Raw genomic sequence first — 14,473 nt, 5'->3', positions numbered from 1 at the left:
TGCATGTTTTCGGAATGCCCAGAAAATGTACTATATCCCAGCAAAAGCGGCATTTTTAGACTAATATTTACCCGCTACAGAGCAGAAAGTCTTGTTTTTGCATTTTGAAGAAAAGGTATTGTTTAATTATTTTTTTTAATATACCAAATATTTTCAAACGGAGAAAAAACCTTCAGCTTTTACCTAAAAAGATCTGTTGCGCACTAAAAAGTTCAATAAGTGGCTAGTTATTTATTTTTAATACATTGTATTATATTTTTAAACTTCAAAAACGTTCTCCTGAAAAATCAAGTTTTTTGATTTATGACGCTGTTGAAAGGAGTGAGCAATATAGTTTTTAAGGATTTCTTCATTATTATTTACGTTATTTTGTGCTATGTACTACGTACAAACTTCAACTTGCATTTTCGGATCTTTGTTTAATTTTTGCCAACCCTGAACTCCATTTTTACTGACCCCACTGTGATGTACTAGCAGATAAATGCACCTAATATGGACAGTAGCACATATCGCCTATAGAATCAGCATATGTGTCATCGTTGGATGCCGCTGCGTAGTTGATGACACACCCAAATCCGATTATCGGACGTATTCTGCGATCCCGTTAGGGCGTTTGTGCACTACACGGAATTTTACCGTCCGGCACGTCAGTTAGCGTTTTAAAACGATGATTGGCTTGTGCTTTTGTCCATTTTTCTTCGGATCGGTGCTCTTGATCAGTGCGTGAACGCGTTGCGCGTAAATTCTATCACGCTAAATTGTCGTAGTCGCTTTTATTTTTCAAAACCGGACTGCCGGACGGTAATATTCCGTGTAGTGCACAAACGCCCTTAGAATTTTTACCCTGAAATGAAAAATTAATGCAGAATAGACATTAACTGGATTACACCCCATGCATGATATTTTTACATATAGTCTGGGCATTTACAGGGCTTACGATCTGCCACAGGCTGACAAAGTGATCACTTTACACACATGCAACGTTTACCATTCTACCCATGATTGACGACCACAGTACTCAAATCTTGATCATCCATACATCCAAAAAAACGGTTTCCGCTAAATCAAAGCTTTCTCAAACCAACCATAGATGGCTCGGGTGTACTCAAATATAAAGTTTCATTAAATTTATCACATGTGATTCCTAAAAAAAGTAATCATCTTCTTTTACATATATTTTTCTTCATCTTTGTTGAGATTTGTAAATTTATATAATATGTAGCTTAATCGCGATAATGTGTCTTATTACGACGTCGTAAAATTGATTTAACCAAACGATAGAAGAGATTTGATGACCAATTAATTTTTAATCGTCTTCATTAAAACCCTCATTTGGGCTTCACATAGAATAGGCATATCTTCAGTCGCTACATCCATCAGCGCTTATTGACCATATTCAACAGACGAGACCTTTCATAATCGCTAATGAACGTTTATATAGAGCTTAGTTTAATTTATGGACCCCGGTTACTTTAAATTTAAAAAAAAATCACAGTCATTGCACGGAAATTGATGAACAGATAATACAATTAAAAATTTTGAATATGTAAAGAATCTCGCCTGAAAACAATACCAATTTATTTGATCTACTTATTTATTTATTTAAAAACATACTACACATACATAAGTCACACATAAGTAAACCCCCCTATAACGTTGTGAGATAAAGATCGCGTTATTGGAGCGAACCTTATAGAGGTAAATAAATAAATAAAAATAAGAAACTACCCCCTCTTCAACCTTCAACGTCCCAAGGACCCAACTCTAAAATTGAGAATTAGCTTCACATACGGTGTTTGAAAATGATGCGGAATGTATCGAAACACGTGTCACAGTAGAATTTAAGAAATTTTGGTATTTACCAAGTAAAACTCAAATTAAAAAGGATGGGAAATGTTTTACAAATGTATGTTACTTTAATAATGACCAAATTAATTATTTGCGCTAGTCAACGTGTAAAATACAATTTTAAACACTTAACCCCCTATAACGTTCCCTCCGATAACGCGGTACCTATCTCAACGTTATAGGGAAAGTTACTGTATAATATTCCCGATGAGTAATTTTCATTACTCATATAGGGATTATATTTTTCATTTTGCCCTGTGTTTTCTCATTAGCTACTTTCTCATCTGTTTTTCAGTCTTGTTAACCTTAATCCCATGTCCCAAAATGAATAATGGAAATTACTCATCGGGAATATTTTATATGTGACTTATGTTTGTAATATGTTTAAATAAATAAACAATTATTTATTGATTTCATATTATTTTTTGACATCTCATCAAAGATGAAGAAGAATATGGAAGTCTGGGCATTTACGGGCACATTTAGACTTCCATATTCTTCTTAATCTTTGATGAGATGTCAAAAAATAATATGAAAATAACTCCTGTAATTTGAGATAATCCAGATTTGGTGAACAAGTATTTGGACACACTCAAAATGTTGTATTGATTTCATGTTTAATTTGTAGAACTTCATTTTAATTTATGTATTAATTTTAAATCAAACACAGATTTTTTGAGTCTATTAAGTTGTATTTTATTAACAAAAACACATAAAAAAATAATATTGTGACGATTGTTTCGCTTCGTTAGGGCATTATCAAACGAATGTCATTCGTGCATTATCAAACGAATGACATTCCTAACAAGGCGAAACAATTGCGACAATATTAATTTTTTTATGTGTTTTTATTAATAAAATACAACTTAGTAGACTCAAAAAATCTGTGTTTGATTTAAAATTAATACATAAAATAAACAATTATATTTACGATTTATAAATACATAAATTTATTGGAATTTCCCTAAAAACTGGATATTTTGTTGTGTCAACCACTGTAGTTCGTGTACCAATGGCCGACAGGCATTGATATCACATCCTTACTATATATGTATAACATATCGCTCACTCCTTTCAAGAACGTCATAAATCAAAAATCGACAATTTTCAGTTGTGGATGTTTTCAGAATGCCCAGAAAATGTACTTTATCCCAGCAAAAGAGGCATATTTTTAACTTAATATTTACCCGCTACAGGGCTGAAAGTGTTGTGTTTGCATTTTGAAGAAAAGGTATTGTTTCATTATTTTTTTAAATATAATAAATATTTTTCAAATGGAGAAAAAACATTCAGGTTTTACCTAAAAAGATGTGTAGCACAGTAAAAAGTTGAATAAGTGGCTTGGTATTTATTTTTAATACATTGTGTGATATTTTTAAATTATAAAAACGATTCCTGAAAAATCAAGTTTTTTTATATGACGTTGTTGAAAGGAGTGAGCGATATGCCGACTGGCGAGTCCAACTCATTATCACTTGACCTTCGAATCGCTCCGTGTCAATCAAATTACCGTCACACCCTTCATCTCGTCAATTACATATTTATCTTCATATTCCGATGGACCCAATTGACCGGGATGACCTAACTCTATTACGGAATTAGATTACCAATGAGATTGGACATGATGCATGAATTTTTTCGTGACAATCACTGATCGAAACATGAACTATGTATTTCAACGGATGAATTATTTTAATAAACTTTTTTCATTTGTTAATTTCATAACATATTACATACATAAGTCATATATATAATATTCCCGATGAGTAATTACCATTTCACATTTTGGGACATTTGAAATTTTAGTTTTATCATTATTTCTTAAAATCTATTGTGACACATCGCTCACTCCTTTCAAGAACGTCATATATCAAAAATCGACAATTTTCAGTTGTGCATGTTTTAGGAATGCCCATAAAATGTACTATATCCCAGCAAAAAACCATATTTTTAACTTAATATTTACATTTACACGGTGAGTGGTTATATACTAATTTTATTAACATTTTTGTAAAAAAAAATAAATAAGTAATATTTACCCGCTACAGGGCAGAAAGTGTTGTTTTATTTAAAAGGGATTGTTTGATTTTTTTTTTAAATTTACTAAATATTTTTCAAATGGAGAAAAAACCTTCAGATTATACCTAAAAAGATCTGTTGCATAGTAAAAAGTTCAATAAGTGGCTTTAATGTATTTATTTTTAATACATTGTATTATATTTTTAAACTTTAAAAACGATCTCCTGAAAAATCAAGTTATATCGCTCACTCCTTCAACAACGTCATTCAAACCTTCAGGTTTTACTTAAAAAGATCTGTTGCACAGTAAAAAGTTAAATAAGTGGCTTGATATTTATTTTTAATACATTGTATTATATTTTTAAACTTTGAAAACGTTATCCTGAAAAATCAAGTTTTTTTTATTTATGACGTTCTTGAAAGGAGTAAGCGACATCTGCAAAACAGCCTCGTAAGCTTCACGGGCCATAAACAATTCGTGTATGTTTATAATCCGATTTATTTGGCCGGATTGGCCCTTATATTGCCGTAGGCCGCACACCAAATGGGTTTACATGAATCCGGATCATGTTTACATTCAGCCGGCAGCATTTTCTGTGTCAAGGTCCCAAATAGAATAAGGCGCGAGCCACATCTGTTGTCGAGGGACTGCTGCCAGCAATTTAATCAGCGTTAAATCCAATCCAGATGCAAAGAGATCAGTGTAATTGTTATGTGATTAAAGGATTAGTTTTCCGATCGTTTATTTGACTTTACTGATTTTACTGGCATCATCAGACCAGTCTGATGATGTCAGTAACGACGAAACCCGGTCGCTGGTCAAATAAAAATAAAGTGGAAAAGCTTAAAATATAAGTTTTAATCTAATAATCTTATTATTACATAAAAAAATATGTTTGCTTGTATTTTAACACTAAACTGATGAAGAAAAAAATGTCGAATGAGATTCGACATTGGACTCACCGGAATAAAGTCGATGTCGAATGACATTCGACATAGGACCGGAAAGGGTTAAAGCTCACCTTTCATTGTATTTTTTTCAAATATATGGAAGCAGACGTCTTTTAGGAATGTGTGTTCCGTGCATACATACTCCTTGCGTCTTGGCGACTATATTTAGATTACGGTGGCATTCTTGAGTAGACTTTAAGTGACATACCTCATCTGTGTTTTGTAGAACTACTTATACTTCATGAATGAGACTTTTGTTATTTCCTTTGACAGCCGAAACCCTCTCTCCGAAATCGCGGAGTAGAGATATTCCTACATTTGATGTTTTAACATAGTTAACCTTTCCTTCCCAGTGTTGTGTACCTAGTGCACATTGCTTCTAATAACCATAAAATCTCTATAAATATAATTAATACAAGGCTAAGATATTAGGTATTCCTCCATAACATATTTACACATTGATTTTAAAAATAATATTAATAATAATCAGAATTTATCGGGTACATCGGAGGCATTATAAATTTAAACCTTTCGTGGCGGTGTATATATATATTTAAATAAATATAAATATTATATATATATATATATATATATATATATATATATATATATATATATATATATATATATATATATATATATATATATATATATATATATATCTCAGTGGCGTGCCTAGGGTTTACCAGTAAGGCAAGCCCATTATTTTTCACATTCGTGAATACATGATGTACCTATAATTTCTTCACCTCATATCATTCCCAGTATAGTAAGCACCCAGAAAGTATTATAAATATAAATAATGTATTGTAATCATTATAAAAATATGCATACATGTAACTTTTGTAAGGTATAGCCACCACCTTTCAATAAAGAAAATGTTCACTGTAACAAAATATCTTCCTCAGATTTCAATCATCACCATATAATGGCATGCATAGTGGTTAATAATCATATAAGCGCGCGATAACTTAAAAATAGTCGTATATTAATTTTGTATTTTTTATCATTTGGTCTAGATTTAGTCATTTTTATTTGAAGTTGTTTGTTGAATTTTTTCGCTTTTATGCAAACAAAAATTATTGAAAAATCCTCCGTTGAATTACCTTGAACTGTCATCGAGGAATACAAATGTTTTATTAAATATTTAGTTTAACACTTGGCCTATTGAAAGATGTTATATATGCAACAGTAATGTATGGGTCATGTCTCGCATATCTGGCATAGTAGCCCGAAAATAGATTCCCCGATTCATCAGCATAAAAAAATGTTTATCTCATATTTACCTTATTAAATCTTGGGTGTTAGTCTAACTTACTGCAGTATTAATAGTCAAAAAATTAAACCTGAAAAAATACGCAAGTAATTTCTCTTTCGGTATTTTTCATTCTTGCTTTTACTTGATATTTTACTATTCTATTGTATTTCTTAATTTTATGCTCTAAAAATTAAAATTAACTAACCGTCATGTCGCTTCTCGCAGGGTTAGGCAGAGAGAAGAGAACCCCCTGCCGATCTATCTGTCTTTGCAATCTTCACCTCTTCCACATTCATGGGTCTCCTCGTACAAACCCGCCGATTATTCCGACTCCTGATCTGACCGCTTTCAAGTATTTCAAAATACGAGTATATTTTAAAATTATTTTTATTTGAAATATTTGAAATGCAATTGATATAAGATATATTTTATACTATTTTATAATTTATTTCTTGTTTCTTCACATATTATCCTTTTTTACTATTTTAGTTCTGTTGTTTTTCTACCATTAATATTTAAATAAAACTTATTTTTTACTTTAATGTGATGTGTCTCAACTTGATCATCTATCTTCCTCTTCACATAAAAGAAGATGGAAGTCTAAGCATCCCAGAGCTTACGACCTGACATTTGGCTGGCTTAAGCGATCCTTTTATACACTTGTGTAACGTTCACCATTCTGTCTATTATTGAACATCCATATTGCATTAATTCTTGAAACCTGTATATACACGATGGTTTTGGAACCTTCCACATGTGGGTACGATTTTCAAAACGTTCGGAAGTACGACTGATTGTAGTTGAGAACTTGTTTAAGTATTTATAAAGCTTTAAAAAACGAAGTAAGCTTATAAAGCTTACTTCGTTTTTTTAACACAGGTGTTCAAACGCCCAAACGTTTGAACAAATTTTATCTGAATATTCAATTAAAAGGTGTTGAAACTCAAACTCATCTCTCTTGAATGTTTTTGCAGATACTTTATAGCACATTCTATAAACTTTATAAAATAAAACTACTTTGTTTTTAACCACTTTTTATTAGTTCTTTTTTCCAACCGGTTTCGACAAGAACCTTGTAATCATCAGGGTTAACTATGTACATGTTTAACCAATAATGACGAGGTTCTTGTCGAAACCGGTTGGAGAAAAGCACCGATAAAAAGTGGTTAAAAACCATAAAGTTTTATTTTATAAAATTCAGTACTGTATTAGTTTTCTTATTATATCACAAATTTATCGCCCTTAAAATTTGAAGGAATGTTAGTTTAACTCTGTTGAAAAAGTTGTGTACGAAAGAGATTCCGCGATATTTTTGGAATTATCTGTTACACATCGGATCATGTTTAACCGACAGGTGATTCCGTATAAATTATGAGATTTTATCGCAGGTTTTAGCTTAAACCCACCCAAAACTATAATTGTATATCGAACGATTCTAAATATTTGGTGTGTATACAAATTAAGATGGAATTCGTTTCATGTATAATTTTATTAGCCTTGATTTTTTTAGTAAACCGATCTAAGTAGCCGCTAATGTACAGGGTGGCGCAAAATCAATCACCTGGTCGGAAGATGTTATAATTTTAACAAATGTCGACGTACGTCAATCGTATTTGACTTCTGTAAACTAGGCAGCTGCAGTATACAAACAGAATCAGGGTGGTGCAAAATTAATTATTTAATTATGTTTTTGAATAACTTTTTGAATAAATAAAAAAAAAGATTTAGAGTGATGGAAATCATTATTTCTACATTATTTTTTTGACATCTCAACATAGATGAAGAAGAAAAACTTTATAAAATAAAACTAGAACTTTATTGACAACATTTCGAGTGTGTCCAAATACGTGTTCACAAATCTGGATTATCTCCGATTATAAGAGTTATTTTTCATATTATTATTTGACATCTCATGGAATATGGAAGTCTTGGCATTTACGGGGCTTATGATCGTCATAGGCCGGTTTGAGTGGCCACTTTACAAACAGGTAACATTCATCAATTCTACCCATGATTGACAACCACACACACCACTCAAATTCTTGGAACTTCACAATATATTAAACAAAGTCTAAACATAGTGTTTGAATTCACTAGAGACATCTATGGTGAGATGAGAGAAGCTTTTTATGAAGCAGACACTCTTTTATTTTTATGTAAGGTCCTAATCCTGGATTTTATTCAAATACTAGAGAAACGATAGAAAATATCCTTTTATTTTTTTTTTACTTTAAGCTTATAGTTTGACAGTTAATTTATTTATAACATTTTCAGTGTATGCTAATACTTTTTATTTGCACCTTTAATTTTTTCTTTTAGTAAAAAATGTGATATTTGTCAAGTGGCTGTCGCCAGTGTGATACACGTTTGTGCCCGTTTCATCAATTATATTAGTATTTTGCAGTAGTCTAGTTCACAAATCGTTCACTCCTTTCAAGAACGTCATAAATCAAAATTCGTCAATTTTCAGTTGTGTATGTTTTCGGAATGCCCGAAAAATGAACTATATCCCAGCAAAAGAGGCACATTTTTAACTTAATATTTACCCGTTACAGGGCAGAAAGTGTTGTTTTTGCATTTTGAAGAAAAGGTATTGTTTAATTTTTTTTAATATAATAAATATTTTTCAAATGGAGAAAAAAAACCTTCAGGTTTTACCTTAAATGATCTGTTGCAAAGTAAAAAGTTCGATAAGTGCCTTGATATTTATTTTTAATGAATTGTATTATATTTTTAAACTTTAAAAACGTTCTCCTGAAAAATCGAGTTTTTTTATTTATGACGTTCTTGAAAGGAGTGAGCGAAATGTCAAATATGTTTGAAGTAGGACGCCATTTGCAAAAATTATAACATCTTCCGATAGGGTGATTGATTTTGCGCCACCCTGTATAATAAAAAAAATACGCTAATAATTATAGCGGAGTATTCTTATCAACTCTAAAAATGGCTGTTCTCATTTCAATACTGTGATTTAATTAAAGTATGGAAAAAAATGTATAGTATTGTGTTTGCTAAATGGTTATTAGACCAGAAAATACGTTCAAAATAATTATTAATTAATATACTCACAGATATTAATCGTTCCTCAAACCTCATTACCTTTTTATTATAGCACATATTATTTGCAATAATCTATTTTATTTAATTCATAACATTTTGAGTGTGTCCAAATACTTGTTCATAGTATTTGAACCAATACCATTCTTCATCTATGTTGAGATGTCGTCGTGTAAAAATAACTCCCAAGTGAAGAAAACCCAGATTTGTAAACAATTATTTGGACACACTAAACGTGTTTTTTTTATTATTTTTTTATTTATTTGTATACATTTATTTAAATCACAATTTTTACATTTTCTGAAAGTTTTTTTTTCAGAGACCCACCAAGCCACCATGTGTGTCTTGTCGGTGGAGTTCTTTTTTAATACATTTTTGTTGTTTTTAACGATTTTAACCTAATATACATACACACAAAAAGAGAGAAGAATCAAGAATATAAACATTTTACATTTACCCATTCCTTTATTTTGCCTTTGTTCCATATTTTATTTTGACCTCTAACATCCGTCGGCAACAAATTAAAAATGTTCGGAACGATATATTGGAGTGTTTGACTCCCATATTTATTGTTAATTCTTAGGACGTGTATCATGGTTGTGTACTGAAAGATTTCGATATTTTTGTCTAGTTTGTTGTTCAACGATGATACTCATTGACACTCGTTGTAAATAAAAATATTCTTCAATATTACACTGGACTGGTACCTGAAGTGGAGGGCTGATCACCTTTCCTTCATGTGTAATCGATCGAGATAACACTGCGTTTATATGAAGCAGTGCCTTATGCACCATGGGGGTGCGATAAGGGTTTTATTATTATTATTACCCTTATGTGCACCCAATGATGCATAGGGCACTGCATCATATAAACACAGTGTTATCTTGATTGTTTACACACGAAGGAAATGTGATCAGCCCTCCACTTCAGGTTCAGAAATATTTTATAAATATTCCAGTAAAAAATCACTTATATTTATTTGAACCCCATGAGAATCGAACCCGGGACCTCCAGTATAGTAGTTAAGTGTGCTGACCATTACACTGCGGAGGCGGATTTTCGTACAAACATAGTATCTTATAATCTTCTTCTTCATGGGTTACAATTTATGTGATGATTGGTTTGCTTCTTTCGTTGTCAGTCTCCACCCGCCTCCATCTTCCGTTCATCTCTTCAACTCTGCATACCCGCTACAGCGCATGTCGGAGATAATTTGGTCCATGTAGTATAAGCGGGGTTGTCTTCTGTAGTTTGTGCCTTCGCACATGCCTACCGTCATCGTAAAAAGCAGGCCTGGGTGTCTTTTATTTTTCCTATCCATTCTGTTTCGTAACATCTATCATAAAGTTACACGCATCTCACACAAACTTATACGCATTTATCACAAAGTTACGTGCATCTATCACAAAATTATACACATCTATCACAAAGTTACATGCATCTTGCACAAACTTATGCGTATCTTTTACAAAGTTACATGCATCTATCACAAAGTTATACGCATTTATCACAAAGTAACGTGCATCTATCACAAAGACACATCTATCACAAAGTAACATGCATCTTGGACAAACTTATGCGTATCTGCCACCAAGTTACATGCATCTATCACAAAGTTATACACATCTGTCACAAAGTTACATGCATCTGGCACAAACTTATGCGTATCTTCTACAAAGTTACATGCATCTATCACAAAGTTATACGCATTTATCACAAAGTTACGTGCATCTATCACAAAGTTATACACATCTATCACAAAGTAACATGCATCTTGCACAAACTTATGCGTATCTGCCAGCAAGTTACATGCATCTATCACAAAGTCATACGCATCTGTCACAAAGTTACATGCATCTGGCACAAACTTATGCGTATCTGTCACAAAGTTACACGCATCTATCACAAACGTTTTCACGTAACCGGGATGCATTGGAGAAGGCCAAAAGTAAATTATTTCTCAATCACACGATGCCTGGTCGTGCTTTTCTCCAAATGGATTTGATCAGTTGTCTAATATGGGACACAATATATTTGTAAAGCTTTAAAAGTAAAAGTAAACCTCTTTTTGCAACGAATGACCATATGGTCAAAGTGTCGTGTGTTCATATGATCATATATAGTCTTCAATGTAAATTTTTTAACACAATATATCTATATATCACAATATATCAACGGCTTGTAGTACAGCTTCTTAAGATTTTAACATAATTTACTCGTAATACTTTGAGGTCAGATTTTTTATTTTGTTCATCTCGTAGAATGACAAGGTTCAAACTAAAAAAATGGTAAAAACGATGTGTATTAAGGAATAGCATTTATTATAAACTGGAACTTAAACAGCATTTAATTGATAATCAAATACTGTTATCTAAATATATATAAATATATATATATATATATATATATATATATATATATATATATATATATATATATATATATATATATATATATATATATATATATATATATATATATATATATATATATATATATATATATATATATATATATATATATATATATATATATATATATATATATATATATATATATATATATATCTAGCCCTTATCCGCATCCAATGATGCATAGGGTAATGCATTGTATTGACGCAATGTTATCTTGTTCGTTGAATGTATGAAGGCAAGGTGATCACTCTTGCGCTTCAGGGACCAGTCCAGAGTAATATTAAATAAATATTAGAGATTAAATTCGCTAATATTTATTCTTACCCCCCTGGGAATCTTACCCCCCTGGGAATCGAACCTGGGACCTCCAGCACGGTAGCTAAACACGCTGACCATTAACCACGGAGGCGGACTGATATAGACTCTTATATATACTGTTATATAAAAACCCATACAAATTAATATTGTGACAATTGTTTCGCCTAGTTATGGCATTTTCAAACGAATGCGCTCTTTTTTAATACGATACAACTTAGTAGACTCATGAAATCTGTTTGATTTAAAAAGATACATAAAAGGTATTTATTATACTAAATAAATTTACTATCAAAATTCACGCGGGCTTCGAGGGAAAACTCACGAATGCCAACTAAATATTTTGAATAGTGATTATGATGTTATATGTTTCACGGAAACTTGGTTATTGGATGGTATTCATAATAGCGAACTCTTTGATTCAAGATATTGTGTATTTAGAAGAGATCGTGACTACGCTAATCTTAATTGTAAACTTGGTGGTGGTGTTCTAATCGCAACTCACAATAGACTCAACGCAACATCAAACGTTGTCTGGAATTCCGCAGCTGAAGATATTTGGGTTTCATTTGATATTAACTCCAATAAAAAAATCCACATTTGCTGTTCATATCACCCTCAGGGACGTAATTATACCTCAAGTCTTGTAGCGCATCTCAACAGTGTAGAAACTGCACTTTCTGACAAACCTTATGATATTCTTCTTTTGCTAGGTGACTATAACCTACCTAAAATTGACTGGATTTTGGATGAGGGTAGTAATTCACTCTCACCTACAAATTATGATTCAGATACTAGTAGACTACTTGTGGAATTCTTAGCTTTACACGGTTTACTACAATTTAATAATGAACGCAACAGACTTAATAGGATTTTAGATCTCGTTATGACTAATTTTATCCACTGCCTTACATCTCATTGCACGCATCCGATTGTTCCCGAAGACAGCCACCACAAATCTCTAATAATTGACTTTCAACTTTCATTCTTGAATCCCACAAGATGTCTGAAGCCAAACGCAAGAGAAGTCCAGCTATTCCACAAGGCTGATTATTCCAAAATGAAAGAGGACCTCGCTCAAGTAAATTGGGATCTTGAATTCCATGATATGAACGTAAATGATTCTACGGATAAATTCTATAACATTATTTATAATATAATTGAATTACGTGTCCCTAAAAAAATAGTTTTTAGCCCTAATCAATACCCCCCTTGGTACAGCAAAGCCCTAATTAAGATATTGAAAGAAAAATCTAAATTCCATAAAAAATGGAAGAAATTTAAACAAGTTGAAGATTTTCAAACTTTTTCCCTCTTAAGATCTCGTCAAAAAACCGTTCATAAAATCTGTTACGAAAAATATATTGAAAGTGTGGAAGAAACCTTGAAAACAAACCCAAAAATTTTGTGGTCATTTTCTAAATACAAAAGATGTAACAACTCTAATCTACCGTCGTCAATGCATTTAAACAATGTATCTTCCTGCGACGGTATATCCATATCAAATCAATTTAACGATTATTTTAAGTCCGTTTTTGTACCTGACTCTTCTGGCAGTACATCATGTATGGCGCCTCCTCACACTAATGATAACGAAACAAGCACTTCATTGAATATAATTGACTTTGATCGACCTACTGTCCTTAAATACCTTAGTAATATTGATGTAAATAAGGGTCCTGGTTCAGACAGTATTCACCCCTTGCTTATTAAACATTGTGCTGTGGAACTTTCCATTCCGCTCTCCAAGTTGTATACACAATCTTTTAGAGAGGGATGTTTTCCCTCCGTGTGGAAGAGAGCACTCATTACTCCTATCCACAAAGGTGGTGACCGATCCGATATCAGTAATTATAGACCGATATCCAAACTCCCACTTTTTGGAAAAACTATGGAAAAAATTGTCACGGATAAAATCAACCCAGTAATAAGAAATGACATTATATTGAACCAACACGGATTCTTAAGAGGCAGGTCGATTGAGTCAAATTTGCTTGAGTTCAATCATTTCATACTATCGGCCATGGAAGAAGGCTACCAGGTGGACGCCATATATACTGATTTTGCCAAGGCCTTCGACAAAATAAATCACAATGTCTTGATTCGTAAGATTCGCGAAATGGGTATTCATGGTGATCTTCTTAGATGGCTCATTTCTTATGTTGAAAATAGAAGCCAAGCGGTAGCGGTTCTAGGATTTACTTCTAATTACATTATGATTCCTTCTGGGGTTCCCCAAGGATCCCACCTGGGCCCATTATTATTTTTAATATACATAAACGATATTAACAAATATATCAATCAAAATTTTCTCATGTTTGCTGACGATACCAAGTTATTTATACGAGTCAAGTCTATAGACGATTGTTCCATGTTGCAAAACGATCTCGATAATCTAGTGTCTTATTGTAATCTTAATCAGCTTTTTCTAAATGTCAATAAATGTTTTAGCATTACGTTCACAAGAAAAAAAAATAAAATTATGTTTGATTATGAAATTAACAATAGTCGGCTGACCAGGAAAACTGAATTAAGAGACCTCGGCGTCATAATGGACGAGAAACTTTTGTTTTCTTCACATATTGAAGCCTGCGTTAATAAGGCCTACAGA

The 14,473-nt window shown here is 32.1% G+C and overlaps 1 protein-coding gene across 1 annotated transcript; it reads left to right on the top strand.

Moving 5' to 3' along the window:
• Positions 1–12,151: 12,151 nt before the first annotated feature.
• Positions 12,152–13,399, top strand: LOC148298221 (uncharacterized; the record flags this gene model as incomplete). The annotated part of the gene is made up of 1 exon (XM_088277034.1): positions 12,152–13,399. A coding segment is annotated over one exon (1,248 nt), but the record flags the coding sequence as incomplete, so codon positions are not given.
• Between the last annotated feature and the right edge of the window lie 1,074 nt (positions 13,400–14,473).

Source organism: Brachycentrus maculatus, unplaced genomic scaffold (assembly GCF_059751285.1).
Source record: "Brachycentrus maculatus isolate JH-2025_06_01 unplaced genomic scaffold, ASM5975128v1 h1tg002355l, whole genome shotgun sequence".
Classification (NCBI taxonomy): domain Eukaryota; kingdom Metazoa; phylum Arthropoda; class Insecta; order Trichoptera; family Brachycentridae; genus Brachycentrus; species Brachycentrus maculatus.
The sequence above is the reverse complement of the archived record's forward strand: the minus strand, read 5'-3'. Positions and strand labels throughout refer to the sequence as shown.